The sequence below is a fragment of the Staurois parvus genome, unplaced genomic scaffold (genome assembly GCF_062004578.1).
Source record: "Staurois parvus isolate SC_StPar_1 unplaced genomic scaffold, SC_StPar_1.0 ptg001161l, whole genome shotgun sequence".
Classification (NCBI taxonomy): Eukaryota; Metazoa; Chordata; class Amphibia; order Anura; family Ranidae; genus Staurois; species Staurois parvus.
The window spans coordinates 578,573-600,788 of record NW_028318957.1 but is presented as its reverse complement, the minus strand read 5'-3'; the positions used below and the strand labels follow the sequence as shown (position 1 = coordinate 600,788).

Here is a 22,216-nt window from a genome sequence, read left to right as displayed (position 1 = left end):
AACCGTTAAAAAGGACAAAGTGGATCCTTATGAAAAAACATGGGACGTTTCACAGTAAAACAATTACACAGAGGTGAACCAAAAAACTGCGCCAAAAGTAACCTTGTTGCTGACGCAAAAATCACTCATACCAGCACCGCTAAACAATCTGCGCTACACACGCAATCTTCACTGCAACCACCTACAACCGTTTACACAAAAAGTCTGCTGGAAGCGAAACACGCAACACAGCAGCTTTAAAACAAACCCGCTTTACAATAAGGAACTACTTTTAACAGGAAAAACACAAGAAAAACATAATCACTATACAAGAAATCTATGTGCAAAAACCCAGACTTCACCACGCTCACTAAATGTGGAACATGTGAGGGAAAAACTCGCTTAACACACTTTAAATTGGCTGGCAATACGCAAATCTAAAGCTAAAAGCAAACAAATGAAACTGTAAAAAAATTTGGATTAAAAACACAATATGGGTCAAATGCATATAGAAAGCTGCATACACATTGCATAGAGATCATTGAAGCTCAAAGCAAAACTTGGAAAAAGAATGGTGGATAAGCCACATGGTATTCACAATTGGTTGCCAAACAAAGGAGCACATGTGCTTAGTCAAGAAAATGGCCCCCCACAGGGAAGCACATGGCAGCCACTAGCATGGCCCCCCCACAGGGAAGCACATGGGACAGAAGCCTCAAAATTGCCTCTAACCTCTTACATAAAACAGACTTTTGGACAGAACATACACTGGACAATTACACAACAATATACAGCACACATACAACACAATTTGGCACGATCACAGAACAGACATAAAACACCAACATATCACACTAACATGCACATGTAACAGAAAGGACCCACTACTGCATGCTTGCTGGGAGCAGTAGTACCACAAAACATTGCACAGACTACATACAAAGATCTTACAACAGTTAACAATTAACCTAAGCCTTTCAGCACTGTAATAATTACCTCACGTGGAGGGGGGTAGAGCAATCACCACAGTACCTACAACCCGCAAATACTTACCTAAACATGCAACAACTTTTACCCACTAAAACATATACCCGTTTAATTTTTGGTTGGAAGATTTTTAAACTTGACCAAATCCAGCCAACCAAACCCACCCCTCTGCTGCTCTCCGCAGAGAAAACCCTCGTCTTTCACCCACAAATCAAGAGTTTAGGAAAAAAAGGTCCTTGCTAAGCGGTAATTCTTGTTAGCTAACCGAGAGCGAAATCAGCCACACGAACGTGCAAAAAGTGATCCTCTTAATGGCAGAGAGACCTGAAATGTGCCGGCATACTTTTTGCTAGTTCATGATGGTTCATTTCCCCCCTCGTACTTGGTTAGATATGCAAGAATACGCGATAGTATCCACCAGGCTCGCCAAACTGTCTTGGAAATTCGCTTTAACGAATTTCTCCTTACCGTGAGTACTCGCAGTTGGATGCGCAGAAATCCCCCATAAGGCTGTGCGAATCTCGCTTACCACGACTGCAGCCAAACTACACGATTCCTGCCCATCCAAATACTTTAGCTGCTGTTGAATTGTGGGGATGGAGCTCCGTTACCCTGAAAATGATCAAACGACACTCTCAGGATGATGGTTGAATTCACATAAGGGCTGGTTTCAGACTCAGCTCTGTTTTATTAAAAATACACACATGCCCCCCACATGAATAAAGTCAATCCCCTCCCACCGAACAATGCAATGGGGAGTGCCTATACACAGGATATACATTCCAATTGGAGCATAGCCTTTCCTATTATCTATCACTGGTCCTCCCCCATGAGCCTTCTGAGGTCAGCAGACTTCCTCCCCTTCCCTCCTCATGAGCCTTCTGAGGTCATATTTCCTGTCCTACTAGCTTCCATTGGCATGCAAATCCTTAGTACAAGTATTCCCTTACACACCAGTCTGTACCTGGATGGGCCCGATACGATCTTTATTAAAACACATCCATCCAGATACAGTTCAGATTGGTAATGGGTTGTAAGATATGCATAAGCCTACACGCGGAGTTCATACCGCTTGGCGCCTTGCGTTATGAAGTCCATGTGGTACTATGCTGCTGATATGTGGATACAGGCCCGCGGTCTACCGCCAGCGACATTCGCATCGAATGCTGTGGTGGTATACACGCCGGTCTATAAGCGCAGATCTGCCATCTCATCCATTACCAAGCTGAGTACTGTAAAACATACATTGTACATGCGCATGGCCCAATTGCAGCCTTCAGAGCTTTAATTATACACACCAGAGACATATGAATAACACGAATATATGACACATTTAAAGTTCGACCAACAATACAAAATTTCCATGACACTACACATCTACTATTCAGTATCAGGAGATCCCCCCATTACTATACATCTACTATTCAGTGTCAGGAGATCCCCCATTACTACACATCTACTATTCAGTATCAGGAGATCCCCCCATTACTATACATCTACTATTCAGTGTCAGGAGATCCCCCATTACTACACATCTACTATTCAGTGTCAGGAGATCCCCCATTACTACACATCTACTATTCAATGTCAGGGGATCCCCCATTACTACACATCTACTATTCAGTGTCAGGGGATCTCCCCATTACTACACATCTACTATTCAGTGTCAGGGGATCCCCCATTACTACACATCTACTATTCAGTGTCAGGAGATCCCCCATTACTACACATCTACTATTCAGTGTCAGGGATCCCCCATTACTACACATCTATTATTCAGTGTCAGGGATCCCCCCATTACTACACATCTACTAATCAGTGTCAGGGGATCCCCCATTACTACACATCTACTATTCAGTGTCAGGAGCTCCCCATTACTTCACATCTACTATTCAGTGTCAGGGATCTCCCCATTACTACACATCTACTATTCAGTGTCAGGAGATCTCCCCATTACTACACATCTACTATTCAGTGTCAGGAGATCCCCCATTACTACACATCTACTATTCAGTGTCAGGGATCTCCCCATTACTACACATCTACTATTCAGTGTCAGGAGATCTCCCCATTACTACACATCTACTATTCAGTGTCAGGGGATCCCCCATTACTACACATCTACTATTCAGTGTCAGGGGATCTCCCCATTACTACACATCTACTATTCAGTGTCAGGAGATCCCTCCATTACTACACATCTACTATTCAATGTCAGGGGATCCCCCATTACTACACATCTACTATTCAGTGTTAGAGGATCCCCCATTACTACACATCTACTATTCAGTGTCAGGGATCCCCCATTACTACACCTCTACTATTCAGTGTCAGGGGATCCCCCATTACTACACATCTACTATTCAGTGTCAGGGGATCCCCCATTACTACACCTCTACTATTCAGTGTCAGGGGATCCCCCATTACTACACATCTACTATTCAGTGTCAGGGGGTCTCCCCATTACTACACATCTACTATTCAGTGTCAGGAGATCCCTCCATTACTACACATCTACTATTCAATGTCAGGGGATCCCCCATTACTACACATCTACTATTCAGTGTCAGAGGATCCCCCATTACTACACATCTACTATTCAGTGTCAGGGATCCCCCATTACTACACCTCTACTATTCAGTGTCAGGGGATCCCCCATTACTACACATCTATTATTCAGTGTCAGGGATCCCCCCATTACTACACATCTACTAATCAGTGTCAGGGGATCCCCCATTACTACACATCTACTATTCAGTGTCAGGGGATCCCCCATTACTACACATCTACTATTCAGTGTCAGGGATCTCCCCATTACTACACATCTACTATTCAGTGTCAGGAGATCTCCCCATTACTACACATCTACTATTCAGTGTCAGGAGATCCCCCATTACTACACATCTACTATTCAGTGTCAGGGATCTCCCCATTACTACACATCTACTATTCAGTGTCAGGAGATCTCCCCATTACTACACATCTACTATTCAGTGTCAGGGGATCCCCCATTACTACACATCTACTATTCAGTGTCAGGGGATCTCCCCATTACTACACATCTACTATTCAGTGTCAGGAGATCCCTCCATTACTACACATCTACTATTCAATGTCAGGGGATCCCCCATTACTACACATCTACTATTCAGTGTTAGAGGATCCCCCATTACTACACATCTACTATTCAGTGTCAGGGATCCCCCATTACTACACCTCTACTATTCAGTGTCAGGGGATCCCCCATTACTACACATCTACTATTCAGTGTCAGGGGATCCCCCATTACTACACCTCTACTATTCAGTGTCAGGGGATCCCCCATTACTACACATCTACTATTCAGTGTCAGGGGGTCTCCCCATTACTACACATCTACTATTCAGTGTCAGGAGATCCCTCCATTACTACACATCTACTATTCAATGTCAGGGGATCCCCCATTACTACACATCTACTATTCAGTGTCAGAGGATCCCCCATTACTACACATCTACTATTCAGTGTCAGGGATCCCCCATTACTACACCTCTACTATTCAGTGTCAGGGGATCCCCCATTACTACACATCTACTATTCAGTGTCAGGGGATCCCCCATTACTACACCTCTACTATTCAGTGTCAGGGGATCCCCCATTACTACACATCTACTATTCAGTGTCAGGGGATCCCCCATTACTACACATCTACTATTCAGTGTCAGGGGATCTCCCCATTACTACACATCTACTATTCAGTGTCAGGAGATCCCTCCATTACTACACATCTACTATTCAATGTCAGGGGATCCCCCATTACTACACATCTACTATTCAGTGTCAGAGGATCCCCCATTACTACACATCTACTATTCAGTGTCAGGGATCCCCCATTACTACACCTCTACTATTCAGTGTCAGGGGATCCCCCATTACTACACATCTACTATTCAGTGTCAGGGGATCCCCCATTACTACACCTCTACTATTCAGTGTCAGGGGATCCCCCATTACTACACATCTACTATTCAGTGTCAGGGGATCCCCCATTACTACACATCTACTATTCAGTGTCAGGGGATCCCCCCATTACTTCCTATGAGTACAGAGCTCTGATCAGCAGAGATAAATAGAATATCAGATACAATCCTCCCGTCCAATCACTAGCAATGCTGATTCCGGCCTCACACTGTCTGCTGATCCCATTCATGCTCCATACACAAGGAGATGATAGCACAATACGAGTAATGTCGGTGGTATTCTGTGCTCATCCTGTGTATGGAGATATCACCGTCTCTACACATGGAGGACAATATTGGGGGGTCTACTCCATTATAACATTTGTCTTATAAAATTCTATTTCCTGGAGATTTATAAAGTGATCAAATATAAATGATTCCAATAAAGAGAAATGAGTTCCATCCATGTAGAGAATAGTTCCATTCATTCCTGGGGGGGGGGGTTAATTTTCTTCTGGTAAAATTCTTCTCTTCTTCTACAGATTGTCCTATAATCACCTGACAGACAGTTCCTGCCCCCACCTGGCATCTGGAATAAGAAATAACCCAACACTGAGGACACTGAACCTGTCTGATAACAATCTGGAGGGTTCTCAATTCAGGGATCTGATGGCGGCTCTGACAACAAGCCGGATAGAGGAATTACAGTGAGTATAACAGGACACATGGAGGACAATATTGGGGGGTCTGCTCCATTATAACATTTGTCTTATAAAATTCTATTTCCTGGAGATTTATAAAGTGATCAAATATAAATGATTCCAATAAAGAGAAATTAATTCCATTCATTCCTGGGGGGGGGGGGGGGGGGGGGTTTGTACTCTTCTGGTAACATTCTTCTCTTCTTCTACAGATTGGATGATAATCACCTGCCAGACAGTTCCTGCCCCCACCTGGCATCTGGAATAAGAAATAACCCGACACTGAGGACACTGAACCTGTCTGGGAACAATCTGGAGGGTCCTCATTTCAGTGATCTGATGGCGGCTCTGACAACAAGCCGGATAGAGGAATTACAGTGAGTATAACAGGACTGACTGAGACAATCATATTCTGGGACAGATTAACATTCCAGCTATTAAAAAATTCTAATATTGTAAACAAAATCGATCCAATTTTTAGACTTCCTAAGTAGCCAATTATGTACAGCTGTCTAATGTTAGAACCTTATCACACTCTGTTATCAGATATGAAATAGACTTTTTAAAAACGTTTTATAAATGTCAAAATTAAATTTATCCTGATATTTATTAAAACAGAAGAGAGTGTAGGAGGTCATACATACAGGACTCCGATCCGACTGCAATCAGTAATCAGTGCCCTGTACACATCTGTGTTATTTGGCATCAACATCCGTGCCTTAGGCAGGACATACAACCACGGGGTGAAGGAATGGAAATTTCTTGATCCCCCATTAACACAAAGAGTGTTGATGGAGAATCTCTCATGCAGTTCTATTATATTCTGCCGGCAGGGAGCACAGAGATCCTTCCCTACCAACAGAATACAAAGATCACTGATCCTGAGACTGACTTTGGTACAACAAGCCTACCCATAAATGGATGAAATTCGGCCAGTTCCTGCTGAAACAGCCTCATTTCAATCCACATTTGGCTGATTTTATGTCAGGAGATCTCCTCATTCCTATATACAGTATCTACTATTCAGTGTCAGGGGATCCCCTATTACTACACATCTACTATTCAGTATCAGGAGATCCCCCATTACTACACATCTACTATTCAGTGTCAGGAGATCCCCCATTACTACACATCTACTATTCAGTGTCAGGGGATCCCCCATTACTACACATCTACTATTCAGTATCAGGAGATCCCCCATTACTACACATCTACTATTCAGTGTCAGGAGATCCCCCATTACTACACATCTACTATTCAGTGTCAGGGGTCCCCCATTACTACACATCTACTATTCAGTGTCAGGAGATCCCCCATTACTACACATCTACTATTCAGTGTCAGGGGTCCCCCATTACTACACATCTACTATTCAGTGTCAGGGGTCCCCATTACTACACATCTACTATTCAGTGTCAGGGGATCCCCCATTACTACACATCTACTATTCAGTGTCAGGGGTCCCCCATTACTACACATCTACTATTCAGTGTCAGGGGTCCCCATTACTACACATCTACTATTCAGTGTCAGGGGATCCCCCATTACTACACATCTACTATTCAGTGTCAGGGGATCCCCCATTACTACACATCTACTATTCAGTGTCAGGAGATCCCCCATTACTACACATCTACTATTCAGTGTCAGGAGATCCCCCATTACTACACATCTACTATTCAGTGTCAGGGGTCCCCCATTACTACACATCTACTATTCAGTGTCAGGGGTCCCCCATTACTACACATCTACTATTCAGTGTTAGCGGATCCCCCATTACTACACATCTACTATTCAGTGTCAGGGGATCCCCCCATTACTACACATCTACTATTCAGTGTCAGGGGATCCCCCCATTACTACACATCTACTATTCAGTATCAGGGATCCCCCCATTACTACACATCTACTATTCAGTATCAGGGATCCCCTATTACTACACATCTACTATTCAGTGTCAGGGGATCCCCCATTACTATACATCTGCTATTCAGTGTCAGGTATCCCCCATTACTACACATCTACTATTCAGTGTCAGGGGTCCCCCATTACTACACATCTACTATTCAGTGTCAGGGGTCCTCCATTACTACACATCTACTATTCAGTGTCAGGGGTCCTCCATTACTACACATCTACTATTCAGTGTCAGGGGTCCCCCGTTACTACACATCTACTATTCAGTGTTAGCGGATCCCCCATTACTACACATCTACTATTCAGTGTTAGGGGATCCCCCATTACTACACATCTACTATTCAGTGTCAGGAGATCCCCCATTACTACACATCTACTATTCAGTGTCAGGGGATCCCCCATTACTACACATCTACTATTCAGTGTCAGGAGATCCCCCATTACTACACATCTACTATTCAGTGTCAGGGGTCCCCCATTACTACACATCTACTATTCAGTGTCAGGAGATCCCCCATTACTACACATCTACTATTCAGTGTCAGGGGTCCCCCATTTCTACACATCTACTATTCAGTGTTAGCGGATCCCCCATTACTACACATCTACTTTTCAGTGTCAGGGGATCCCCCCATTACTACGCATCTACTATTTAGCGTCAGGGGATCCCCCCATTACTACGCATCTACTATTCAGTATCAGGGATCCCCACATTACTACGCATCTACTATTCAGTGTCAGGGGATCCCCCCATTACTACGCATCTACTATTCAGTATCAGGGATCCCCTATTACTACACATCTACTATTCAGTGTCAGGGGATCCCCCATTACTACACATCTACTATTCAGTGTCAGGAGATCCCCCATTACTACACATCTACTATTCAGTGTCAGGGGTCCCCCATTACTACACATCTACTATTCAGTGTCAGGGGTCCCCCATTACTACACATCTACTATTCAGTGTCAGGGGATCCCCCATTACTACACACCTACTATTCAGTGTCAGGGATCTCCCCATTACTACATATCTACTATTCAGTGTCAGGGGTCCCCCATTACTACACATCTACTATTCAGTGTCAGGGATCCCCCATTACTACACATCTACTATTCAGTGTCAGGGATCCCCCATTACTACACATCTACTATTCAGTGTCGGGGGTCTCCCCATTACTTCCTATGAGTACAGAGCTCTTATCAGCAGAGATAAATAGAATATCAGATACAATCCTCCGTCCAATCACTAGCAATGCTGATTCTGGCCTCACACTGTCTGCTGATCCCATTCATGCTCCATACACAAGGAGATGATAGCACAATACGAGTCATGTCAGTGGTATTCTGTGCTCATCCTGTGTATGGAGATATCACCGTCTCTACACATGGGGGACAATATTGGGGGGTCTACTCCATTATAACATTTGTCTTATAAAATTCTATTTCCTGGAGATTTATAAAGTGATCGAATATAAATGATTCCAATAAAGAGAAATGAGTTCCATCCATGTCGAGAATAGTTCCATTCATTTCTGAGGGAGGAATTAATTTTCTTCTGGTAACATTCTTCTCTTCTTCTGCAGATTGGTTGGTAATCACCTGACAGACAGTTCCTGCCCCCACCTGGCATCTGGAATAAGAAATAACCCGACACTGAGGACACTGGACCTGTCTGTGAACAAGCTGGAGGGTCCCCTTTTCAGGGATCTGATGGCGGCTCTGACAACAAGCCGGATAGAGGGATTAGAGTGAGTATAACAGGACTGACTGAGACAATCATATTCTGGGACAGATTAACATTCCAACCTTGAAAAAAATCTAATAATGAATACAAATCTCATTTCTTTATCATACATCATGGGACACAGGGCATATTCATATCCATTATGATAAGGTCATGATTGCACCTTTAGGTGATTGGACACTGGCAAAAAAACAGTCCCCTTCTAGGCATAACCCTTTCCCAGCAGGCAAGGTTTCCGTTTTTGTTTGTTTAGGTGATGGCCATGTCTGTGCAATCTCTGCATGAAAGAATATGATTCCAGCTGGAATTAGGAGACTTGCTTTTTGTAGATTTATTATCTTTGGCTTTTGAATGCTAAGAAGAATGGTACTAAGACCCCACACTGGACACATTGGGATGGAATGTAAGGTTTCCGATCAGCACTGGACCCTGCGTAATGATATTTTGCATTGCGGATAAATAGTTTGCTATATAGGTCAAAATAAAGTTTCTCTTTTAGGTAGCCGAGTCCCAGAAAGCCATTAGTGGCAGAGCTCGCCATGCTCGGTGAAGAATGGACTCCCAGTGGCATGAAATAGAGGGTGTCTTGGCAGCAGCCTTGCTGGTAACCCCCAATGACCTTTTCCCCGGGGCAGGACATGAGTGTGGGCCTCAGAAGTAGTCTTTATTTTTTTAACTTATGCCTCACTTGTGGGTTCTGTGTAGCTTCTCTGGATGCCCCAGGTGCTACATAGCTCAAGCAGAGTTTAGAACCAGTCTGGGAGGCTCTAGGTGCCTAAAAGGTACCCAGAACCCTGTTGCTTATAGCTCAGTGCCCTCTTGGCTGAGTTGGACTGCTGTTCTCAGCAAGGATCCCTACAAACATGTCAGCAGGCCATGTCTTACCAATGGAAAAGTGTAGGTGGTAAGGGTTCCCAAATACCTTCTTCAGGCAAGGAGGAACCTCCTGGGCAAGGCCCCACTTATAATGAATTCTCTGAGGGGTCAGTTTGTTCTATGCAGCTTTGATCCCTCCTCCTATGTGGTAAATCTGCTACTTCTGGGGTACCGTCCTCCAGTTCCTTTGTGACAAGGGAGGAATTGCTGTGGTACAGCAGCAGCTTTCCCGAATTCATGCTGGCATGGACCGTGTTGGTTACAAATGGAAGCATTCCCATTCTCCTCCATCCCGGTTAACAGAAGGAATAGGTAAAGGATGTGGTAGAGGAAGATAATAATGTTCCTCTAGAAGGGGATGCAGAAGAACCTTTGTCCAAGGAATCTACTCCTGAAGAACTCCAGGGTCATATCTCAAATGTAAAAGATTGTGAGCTTTCTCATGGAAGTTGTCCAGGTTGCTTTAAAGTTACTGCTTCCCGAGTATTCTTTCAGTCAATCCCAGTTTCTTGCTTTTACAAGACCCTCATGTGCCCAGTGGATGAGGTCCCAGTATTTAAGAATGCCTAGGAAAAATATCTGGAGGCTTTATCCAAGGCCTCATATGGGCTGACAGGAGCAACTTTACATCTAGCAAATATGGCTGTTGGCGTGTGTCAAAGCCTCAAAGTCTGGCCTTGCCACATGACAGCAGAGAGGGATTCTACTAGTGGAGATACTGAATCAGGCAGAAACCTGGAGGCTTTCCACATGTTCTTAGCTGCACAGTGGATATCCTAAAGGACTCTATACAGCAACTTTCACATCCCTGGGTCTTATCCATGAATGTGTGCAGGATCTTATAGCTGAAATGTTGGTCAGTGGAATTGCCCTGCTACTTTTGGGGCACTTTCCTCCACTTCCTTTGTGACAAGGGAGGAATTCTCATTTATTATTTTTGGAGTACATCAGAAGCTTTCCAGAATTCCTGCTGGCTTTGACCACCTTGGTCACAAAACATTCTCCCTTTCCTCCGCACTCCCTGGTAATGGAGGAGGAACCAGTGGAGGACAAGGTAGAGGAAAATGAGTATGTGCTGGTAGAGTTGGACACAGAAGAATCCTCATCTGAGAAATGTACTCCTAAAGGACTCCAGGGTCAAAGTTTATCTCAGACCCAAATGGCATTTGTGAGTTTTGAGAGTTCTTTGAGAGAAATTGGTACTCTGACATTGTGAACATGTGAGGTCAACCCTTAAAAGCTTGTGGATGGCCCAACCTTCTGTCGCAAGATATGATCTTCAATCCTTCTTTACAGTTGCTGGCTTTACTGGCATGGCTGTTGAAGCCAGGATCTTCACAGACAGGGAAGTCTCTGATTTCACTATTCCTACCTTACTGAAGACTCAGAAGGCAACTTCATGGAAGATTACCAAAAAACTTGGAAATCTTATTTTGCTTTGTGTGAGGCTAGAAGATTTTATCCTCACAAGTATGTCGTGGTCACATCCTGACTTTTATCCAAACTGGAAGTGATCTGTGACTGACCGTGAGTACGCTCAAGATTCAGATATCAGCCTTGGTGGCCTTTTTCCAGAGACAGAAGTGGTTCAGAGGCAGGGTTCAAAAGTGTGCTACGTACAGAGTGTAGGGCTCAGGAGTGCGCTGTGTACAGAGTTCAGGGCTCAGGAGTGTGCTACATACAGAGTTGGGGCTCAGAAGTGTGCTACTTACACAGTGCAGGGCTCAGGAGTGGGCTATGTACACAGTGCAGGGCTCAGGAGTGGGCTATGTACACAGTGCAGGGCTCAGGAGTGTACTATGTACAGAGTTCAGGGTTCAGGAGTGTGCTACATACAGAGTTGGGGCTCAGAAGTGTGCTACTTATAGAGTGCAGGGCTCAGGAGGGTGCTACATACTGAGTGCAGGGCTCAGGAAGGTGCTACATACTGAGTACAGGGCTCAGGAGGGTGCTACATACTGAGTGCAGGGCTTAGGAGTGTGCTACATACAGAGTGCAGGACTCAGGAGTGTGCTGTGTACATAGTGCAGAGCTCAGGTGTGCGCTACATACAGAGTGCAGGGCTCAGGAGTGTGCTACATACCGGGTGCAGGGCTCAGGAGTGTGTTTCGTACAGGGTACAGGGCTCAGGAGTGCGCTGTGTACAGAGTGCAGAGCTCAGGAGTGCGCTGTGTACAGAGTGCAGAGTTCAGGTGTGTGCCTTGCAGGAATAATAGCAGGGAATTATAGTGAGCGAAGAAGAAATTACATCACACAAGAGGGAAGGATACAAAAAAAATTGTACAATAATGAAGTGCAAAATTAATCACAGTATGTGGAAAATACATACAAATACACCCTGTTCCAAATTATTATGCAAATTCTATTTAAGTGTCACAAAGATTAAATATTTTGTTTTTCAGTGTAACTCATGGATGGCATTGTGTGTCAGGGCTCTTTTGATCACTGAAAACAATCTGGGACACCTGTGATAATTAGATTGGCCGGTGAGCCCAATTTAAGGACAGACTACTAAAGGAGGGTGTCCCACATTATTAAGCAGAGCACCATTTTCAAGCAATATGGGGAAGAAAAAGGATCTCTCTGCTGCCGAAAAGAGTAAAATAGTTCGATGCCTTGGACGAGGTATGAAAACATTAGATATTTCACAGAAACTTAAGCGTGATCATCGCACTATGAAGAGATTTGTGGCTGATTCAGAGCACAGACGGGTTGGTGCAGATAAAGGCACATTGAGGAAGATTTCTGCCAGATCCATGCATCGGATCAAGAGAGCAGCTGCTAAAATCCCATTACATAGCAGCAAACAGATATTTGAAGCTGCTGGTGCCTCTGGAGTCCCACGGACATCAATGTGTAGAGTCCTCCAGAGTCCTGCAACTGTGCATAAACCTTCTATTCAGCCACCACTAACCAATGCTCACAAGCAGAAACGGCTGCATTGGGCAGAAAAATACATGAAGACTAATTTTCAAACAGTCCTGTTCACTGATGAGTGCCGTGCAACCCTGGATGGTCCAGATGGATAGAGTAGTGGATGGTTGGTGGACGGCCACCCTGTTCCAACAAGGCTGCGACGTCAGCAAGGCGGTGGTGGAGTCATGTTTTGGGCCGGAATCATGGGAACAGAGCTGCTCGGCCCCTTTAGGGTCCCCGAAGGTGTAAAGATAACCTCTGCAAAGTATGTGGATGTTATGACTGACCACTTTCTTCCCTGGTACAGAAGGAAGAACTATGCTTTCCATAATAAAATCATCTTCATGCATGACAATGCACCATCTCATCCTGCAAAGAATACCTCTGCATCAATGGCTGCTATGGGGATAAAAGGAGAGAAAGTCATGGTGTGGCCTCCATCCTCCCCTGACCTCAGTCCTATTGAGAACCTTTGGAGCATCCTCAAGCAAAAGATCTATGACGGTGGGAGGCAGTTTACATCCAAACAGCAGCTCTGGGAGGCTATTCTGACATCTTGCAAACAAATTCAAGCAGAAACTGTCCAAAAACTCACAAGTTCAATGGATGCAAGACTTGTGATCTGCTATCAGATAAGGGCTCCTATGTTACAATGTAACGTGACCTGGTAAAATGTTTGATTGAAATAGCTTTTGATTTCAGTAAATATGCTGCAAACACAACAAATGACAATTTTCAGTTCTTTACAACCTATAAAGTGTTTTGAAACTTCCTGTGCGTAATAATTTGGAACAAAAATCCTGTTATCATTAGGAGGTTTGTTCAATAAAATGTGAATTGTACTCTTATAGTTGATAACATGAGAATTATGCCGACTGTTATTTACATCAATTATTTAGGTAAATGAGAAAATTTGCATAATAATTTGGAACACGGTGTAAATTACTTTGTCAATATAACTGCTTGAGCAGCACAGCAAATAAAATAACTTGAGAAGCACATATTAAAAAAGCGCACATCACTTAAAAGCCTTTTTTGAAACATTTATTGCTTAAGAACTTCAAATACAGCCAATGTGTTTTCAGGCCTCTTGGTTCTTCAGGCCTTGAGCAGTGGATCATGATGAGATGTCATGGAAGACCTACAGTATGTTGGGGCTTGATAAAGACTGTCGTCATTTAAATGCACTGTGAACTGCTGGCCGAGTTTCTCAGTTATTTCACATTGTGGTTAAGAATTGGACCCGTCATGCCTCCTCTGCACTCCACCAGCTAGATCAAGTACAGACTGTACTTGATTGGCTCTATTCCCTGTGAAATACTTACAGTTTTGAACCTCAAAGTGCCCTTGAGATTCCAGGTTCATTGCTTCTAGGGAGGATTGAGACACTAATGTTTTCCCTCCACTCACATCCTGACAGCACCCATGGAGGGTGTGATGGACCACCTGGCACCTCTCCCAGGTGCCTCCATCAGATGGCTGCTTCCTCACTGCTGGAACACAGGAACAAGATATTATAGCTGGGCATTGCACCCAAGAACAACCAGACACTAGCTTAGGTGCAAACAGGAACTACTTTATTTTTATAAAAATCTACTAGCATTCCAAGATTGTTTGGAATATCAATTTCCCTAAAATCCTGGATGTCATTTCTCCACCACTCAGCTGTACTTCTAAAGTTCGGATCTTCCTGGATTCTCTCAAGTAATAGTTCTGGACCATCAAAATCATAGCCCTCCATGGGCGTATCATCCTTCAGTCATGGACAAACTTGGGAAATATACCAATTAAGCACTCCGTGTCCTTCATCCAACATCATCTCGAGGCAAACCAGAGGTTCCAATCAGGTCACCCATTCTTGCTGGGGCTGCTTTCTCAGGAAGGACATCCATAAGTCCCTTTGGAGACAGTATAGCTCCTCCGGGGTAGCAAGATCCTTTCCACAATGCTCCTGTTCCAACTGCAGCGCTTCTTTCCATAGTTTCCGAAGAATGACATCCCTCCATACCAGTGCATCCTGTACAGAACCAGGTCTGCCCAACTGGGTGAGCATTTGCTGAATCTGCCACTGAAATGCCACTTCCATCTGTGTGGAAAATCACCACTCTGCACTGGACTCCGGCAGATATATCCCAGTGTGGAACTGCTCCGTAGGAAGGAAGTAAATCCCACAGCTTGCCCCCAAATGTGGTGGACTGCCTGGTGCCCCGCTTGATTGCCTCCATAATGATAGAGCTTCCTCCACTCTGGAAGAAAGGACCAAGGTATTATAGCTGGGTATTTGACCCAAGAGATAGACAACACTAGCTTAGGTGCAGCTGGAACTCCTTTATTGAACATATATACAGGTTTTTAAACACTTCAGAAATAGGGGTAGTCCCCATATGAATAATAAAATAAATATTACATATTGGGATAAACATCACACACTGATTTGGTAACCAGGTCAAGTTGACACAAGACTAATCCCATCATGTAGGAACCTCCAGGAGAATTAGCCAACAGGCAAAAATAATTGGTGACTCAATTACCAAAGGGAGAAAGACAGAAAGTAAGAGTAAACAACCCCTTAAAAAACAGATTACAGCAGGGGACTTCGGCATCAGGTTGTTCTGAGCTGATTATATTACATCTGCTCTGAGTCTAGCAGGGGGTTGAAGCAGTCAATGCACAGAGACCCCAAATCTATGTCCAGGTCCTCCAGTTCTGAGTCTGTGTGTTTCAGGGAGACAAGGACTTGAATCTGAAAAACTACTCCAAAGGTCCCCCAGGCACACACCTCCCAAAGAATAGAGCCCCCTCAAATGCCAGGGCCCATGGTCAGTAGGCGATATGCTAGCCTGCAGTCCCCTTCAAAAGCCCCCATCCTGGTTGGGTCTGTCACAGAGGGGACAAGTGCAGGACACAAGTGGAGAATGGACAGGGGATGCACCATCTGTCACATGTAGAAGTGATTTGGTGGCTGTAAAATCACTTCTATTTCAGAGATTGAAGTCAACTGAGAAAATATTATTCGCATGACTGCATTAATTTGTATACGACCCAATACTGCTGTGATGTAATACGCTGGCGGCTCTAAAAGAGTTAAAGGACAACTGTATATTAAGTGACGTTGCCCTTTAATAACCCCCCCCCCCCCCCACTTCAGTCTGTCTGGTAAAATACTAACCATCTCCTCCACTGCTGTTATCTCCGCTGTGTAAACCTGTCCACCACTGCACAGTCTCTGCAGTAAAAACATCCCGGCCAGGTCTTCTTCTTATTGCAAATGTACCTGTGGCCTCTTCAGTTGTGTGGTTGAGCCATACTCATGGTGGCCTCCAGACATTCAGTGGAGTACAGCTCATCCATAAGGATAAATAGAGCCAAGACATCCAAGAGGACCCATCCTTTGCCTCCATTTGTCTTAGTGGTCCTCCTCTTCTCCAGATCATCTTCTGCAGTTTTACCTTTCCACACTGACTTTCTCCACACTGAGTCCTTGTTCCCTGCATTGTTCCATTATGTGACTCGTGGTCCCATGTTCTTGGCTGTGCTGAAAATAGGGATCATTCAACTTTATTTTACCCAGAATTCCCCCAGGTATGTTTGTCTGCCAATGCATGTGTGTTCATCCTTCCAGTCTACATCCATCGGTCAGTTTTAATATATCACATGCCATATCAGTTCATGTCATTCGGTGTCTCTGTCCATTGGCCTGTGCAAGTTTTGTTGTATTATAAAGTATAACATACACCCTGAGATAAATGATCTGGATTGAGGGATACAGTTGTATTCCCATATGTAGCACACTTTTGCAGGAGCCACTAGATTGATAAGTCCCCTCTGAAACTGGTTTATTTTCCAGGTTAGTTAATCTACTGCCTTGACCACTCGGGCACACCCCTATTCAATAAGAGGAACTCCCAAACTAGATTGGTTGAGGAAAATGGAAAGATAGCACTGGACACGTAGGTTTATTTTACTGGTATTGTTATCTTAGGGTATTACCTTTGGTGTAAATGATCTGGTTCCTGGCCAACCACGTTCCTGCCAAATAAGCTGCTGATTAGACCTGTGCTTTCAATTTGCACTGGAAACAATACCATTGCAGGTCCAGTTCACGTCTGGTTTGTTGACTTTGTTGCCAGTCAAGCCCTGATGAAGGGGGCCGTAGACTCTCGAAATGTGCTGGCTTTTTGAATTGTACCCCTGACCTGTAATGGAATAAAGTTGTATCTGGACCTCCTAGCAGTGGTGTGGCACTTCAATTTCAACTCTTTTTACCAAAATTAGATTGACACCATATATATTAGAAACGGTCAAATAAGGACAGGATAATGCAGAACTCTGACCAAAAAAGTAATAAGCCCTACTCCTACACAGAAACCTTCTGAAGTTGTATGTGGAGAACAACACCAGGGAATAACTGGGCCCGGATTTTTCCATATAGCACTGACCAGCTTAAACTGTAACAGGGTCACCCGGAATACAATAAGAGCAGCTTGAAAAAGGATAGGATAAACCCCCCAGAGCTACACTGCTGTTAGAATCCTGGAGTGACCTGGCTAGGTCCAGGCGTGCCTGAAGGACTTTACTAAGTAAGAGTTAAAGAAATCCTCAAGGGAAAAGAAAAAAAAAATGGATGGCAAGATCTATGCAAAATGTATGTGGGACAAAATGAGGTAGTCACAAAATAATGATTTCTGCTGGCTTTGTTGGCTGGCTTACAGTGGTGCACAATTGATTATATTTGGTGACCTCCGCCTGCTTTCAGTTTAGGAGAACAACTATAGAGGAGGTATCTGATGAACTTAATCTGCAAACAAGCTGAAACAGTGGTAGAAGTGCAACAAGTTCAGGGAGAAGTATACATATTTCTGGGTTGATGAAGCAATCCTGGATGGATAATTTGGTAATGCAAGCAGTGGGCTAAAAAGACTGGATCATTTCTAGGAAGTAGGAGGGTAAGGATGTGATGGGTCTACAGATTTGTTCTGTTGTACAGTGTATGCAATAGGTTGACAACCCTCTCACTAATACTGCGTCTCAGCCGTAAATGCCGGTGACATGGGGACCCTCATGAGCCGATGCCTTTAACTCTAGTGAACCTGCTTTGTATTGCAGAAAAGAGACAGGTGATCCAGCTCTGTAATTTTGGAGATGCAAAGGACAATGGCAAACCCGCTCTGTATAGCTGGAATGCTGCTGGTTAGGCTGTGCTGGAGGGTGAGAGATTGGAGAGCTCAGTACTCTAGCCTGGGTATCTGCTTCCTTCCCCAGTCTAGTGCCAAGTGCCTTCAACCTTCCACAGCAGTGTGCCGAGGCTCCTTCCCTCCTCCTCCTAGGCTGTATATCTCCCTGGGAACTATATTTTCCCCTAACTGTGGAGTAATTCCATCTATACACTATGAAACTACACCTCCCACAATCCTTTACTTAACAATATCTCTTCCTCAAGGTCCAATGTTGACCAATCAGTAAAGGATATAAATGGGTTGATTTACTAAAACAGGAGTGTGCAAAATCTGGTGCAGCTCTGCATAGAACCAATCAGCTTCCAGGATTTATTGTCAAAGCTTAATTGAACAAGCTGAAGTTAGAAGCTGATTGGCTCCCATGCACAGCTGCTCCAGGTTTTGCACTCTCCAGATTTAATAACTCAACCCCACAGAGTCAATGGGGACACAGCAAACAGACATGCCGGGACTTCTTGTCTCATAAGAACAACGTTACAAACTTCATCTTGGTGTTCCTTTTCTTAAAAGGTCCCTTATCCCAGCCCCCGGCTACACATAGATCTATATCATTACTAAACATCTCCGTGTTCAGTGTGTCCTTTACACTGTTTGACCCACAATAGCATCAGGAAAGGCAAAGCGTGATTGGCTGATGAAGGATGCACAGAAAGCTCTACAGTCAGACACTTTGAGGGAGGTCCTTCTATTATCTAGAGCAGGGGGTCTCCAAACTTACTAAACAAAGGGCCGGTTTACTGTCCTTCAGACTTTAGGAGGGCCTGGAGTGGCCAATGGGAGAAAATGTCCCAGCGTCAGTAGGAAAAAAAAAAATTATATAGTGCTTGTAGTCAGTGGAAGGTGGAGAATAGTGTTCATTCATTGGTATTAGTTGGAGGAACAGAGCCCCATCATTGGTTTCAGTGGGATGAATAGTGCCCCATCATTGGTGACAGTGGGAGGAATAGTGCCCCATCATTGGTGTCAGTGGGAGGAATAGTGCCCCATCATTGGTATCAGTGGGAGGAATAGTGCCCCATCATTGGTGTCAGTGGGAGAAATAGTGCCCCATTATTGGTGACAGTGGGAGGAATAGTGCCCCATCATTGGTGTCAGTGGGAGGAATAGTGCCCCATCATTGGTGTCAGTGGGAGGAATAGCGCCCCATCATTGGTATCAGTGGGAGGAATAGTGCTCCATCATTGGTGTCAGTGGGAGGAATAGTGCCCCATCATTGGTATCAGTGGGAGGAATAGTGCCCCATCATTGGTGACAGTGGGAGGAATAGTGCCCCATCATTGGTATCAGTGGGAGGAATAGTTCCCCATCATTGGTGTCAGTGGGAGGAATAGTGCCCCATCATTGGTATCAGTGAGAGGAACAGTACCTAATTGTTTATATCAGTGGTAGGAATTGTACCTAATCATTGGTGTCAGTGGAAGGAAAAATGCTCCATAGTTTGTGCCAGTGTAAGAAATGGTGCCTCCTTGTTAGTGTCAGTGGGAGGAATAGTACCCCGGGGGCCGTATAGAGGCAGGTAAAAGGCCGCAGTTTGGAGACCACTGATTTAGAGCAAAGTATTTAGGCCTCTTGATAATAACAACAATAGCAAAAATAAGCATTCAGATCCTCTTTATTTCCCCCCGGAGAATAATGGGGAATAGTGAGACTGATCTGCTGAAATCTGATGACCATTTACCTCTCTTCTAGGATCAGGGACAGTGGCTTGTCAGATACAACTAAAGGAGAACTTGAAAAGTTGGAATCCCTCCGACCAGGACTGAAGGTCATCATTTAGTGACCCAAGAGGAAGAAGCTCTGCTACAGCTGTGGAAGGACCCAAGACATTGTTCTGGATGATAAGAAGGAGATTCAGAAATAAGAAATCCAACTCCAGCAGAGAATGAATCATTGCAGATGGATTAGCACACCCAGGAAAAGGTGATGACAGGGAAACCGAAACTCATGGATTTCAGTAACAATGGGGGCAGCACAGTAGCTAAGTGGTTAGCACTTTCGCCTGGCAGTACTCAGGTCATTGATTCGAATCCCAACCACGGCACCACCTGCCTGCAGTTTGCATGTTCTCCCTGTGCCTGCGTGGGTTTCCTTCCAAAGACATGCTGGTAGGTTAATTAGATTCTGTCTAAATTGTCCATTGTATGTGTATGTATGAATGTGAGTTAGGGACCTTAGATTGTACGCTCCTTGAGGGTCAGGGACCTTAGATTGTACGCCCCTTGAGGGTTAGGGACCTTAGATTGTACGCCCCTTGAGGGTTAGGGACCTTAGATTGTAATCCCCTTGAGGGTTAGGGACCTTAGATTGTACACCCCTTGAGGGTTAGGGACTGATGGGAATGTATAATATATATGTAAAGCACGGAGTACATTGATGGCGCTATACAAGTACCTGAAATAAATTTGCTGATGCCAAATTGAAAAGTGAATGTAGTTATTGTATGTCCGAGGATGCAGGGAGAGCAGCACAATACATAGTATTGGATTCAAATGTATTGCTCTGTATAAGTAAGGACTTCTAATAGCTTTTCTACGTCCTTAAGTGGGTGGGACCTAGCTATATAACTTTCTTTGAAGTTCCATCTGTGTCTCAGGTGGGATTTATTGATTTGGTAATGGACATTCACTCAGCAATGTTACTTCCAGAAGTTCCTTGAGGGAACAATGCTTCAAGAGATCGAGAGCAATCTTCTAAGATGGAGGCATAAATAGCACTCCAACACAAGAAATACAGACGTAATTACAAAATATACATCCAATATACACTAGATTGCCAGAAGTATTGTCCCCGCCCTCCCAATCATGTGATTCAGGTGTTCCAATCCCCTTCATGGCCACAGGTGTATACAATCAAGCCCCTAAGCATGCAGACTGCTTCTACAAACATTGGTGAAAGAATGGGTCGCTCTCAGGAGCTCAGTGACACCAAGCGTGGTCCCGTGATAGGTTAAAATAAAGTAAGTGCAGCGCTGTAAACCAAAATAACAAAATGGATAAATGATAAAGTCACATGTCACTCAAGGTGACTAATAATCAATAAACACCCCACGTGGGGATCTAATGTAATCATAAATAGGTGCCTGAAGAACTTGATCCGGAGTGGTGAATAAATAAATAATTGAATTGAGCACTCACCAGAAGTGCGTAAAAAATACACCTTTGAGATTAGCCTGTTTTATTAGGTGTGTGCGAGGTCATCAATAGCCAATGTGAGGGTCAGGATCCTATACGTCTGTTGGTCACGTCTTAGATGTGGTACTCAGATGTAAAGCACGTTCAGACGGTCCCTTTAAGTGCAGGTTCTGCGGGTGGGGACTGTCAGTAAAGAGAGCCCAATAAGGGACATACCATAGCGTGATACTGTAAGGATGATTTATTCACAAATAGGTGTATACAGATAAACAGGAACGTGTGCAAAACCCCTTAGGGGGACTACAGTAGCTGGACATCTTGCCACCGCTGGTGGCCATCCTGAATTCTATAAGGTCAGTGCCTTTTCTTATGCGGTTTTGCACACGTTCCTGTTTATCTGTATACACCTATTTGTGAATAAATCATCCTTACATCCGGGGCAAAAAAGAAAAGGGAAAGAAGTGAAAAACTTACTGGGTTGTTAAAAGAAATAGCTGAATTAGAGCAGATACATAAAAATAAAAGATCAGAAAAGATAAGACAGAAGGTGATAAAAAAGAAAGAAGAACTAGAGCTACTGATGGAGGAGGAGAAGAGAAGAGTCTTTAATAAAGTTGCAAGTGAGAGATATAAATGGGGAGATAAACCAGGAAAATATTTAATGAGAGCCTTGAGGAAAAAAAAAAATAGGAATTATATAGAGAAAATAAAAAACTCTAAGGGGGAAATGGTTTACTCTACTAAAAAGATCATCGAGGTGTTTAAAGAATATTACAGCAAGCTATAT

At 44.0% G+C, this 22,216-nt stretch overlaps 2 protein-coding genes across 2 annotated transcripts in view; one reads left to right on the top strand and one right to left on the bottom strand.

Moving 5' to 3' along the window:
* The window catches only part of LOC149439083 (NACHT, LRR and PYD domains-containing protein 12-like), a 98,353-nt gene extending 77,632 nt beyond the window's left edge, over positions 1-20,721 (top strand). The window contains exons 14-17 of the mRNA XM_089659476.1: positions 5,447-5,611; positions 5,818-5,982; positions 9,109-9,273; positions 19,988-20,721. Of these exons, the coding sequence (XP_089515602.1) occupies positions 5,447-5,611; positions 5,818-5,982; positions 9,109-9,273; positions 19,988-20,075 (583 nt within the window). The 3' untranslated portion in view covers positions 20,076-20,721. The remainder of the gene's footprint in view (positions 1-5,446; positions 5,612-5,817; positions 5,983-9,108; positions 9,274-19,987) is intronic.
* Positions 1-22,216, bottom strand: part of LOC149439082 (uncharacterized) — a 76,986-nt gene that overhangs the window by 5,649 nt on the left and 49,121 nt on the right. The window lies entirely within an intron of this gene.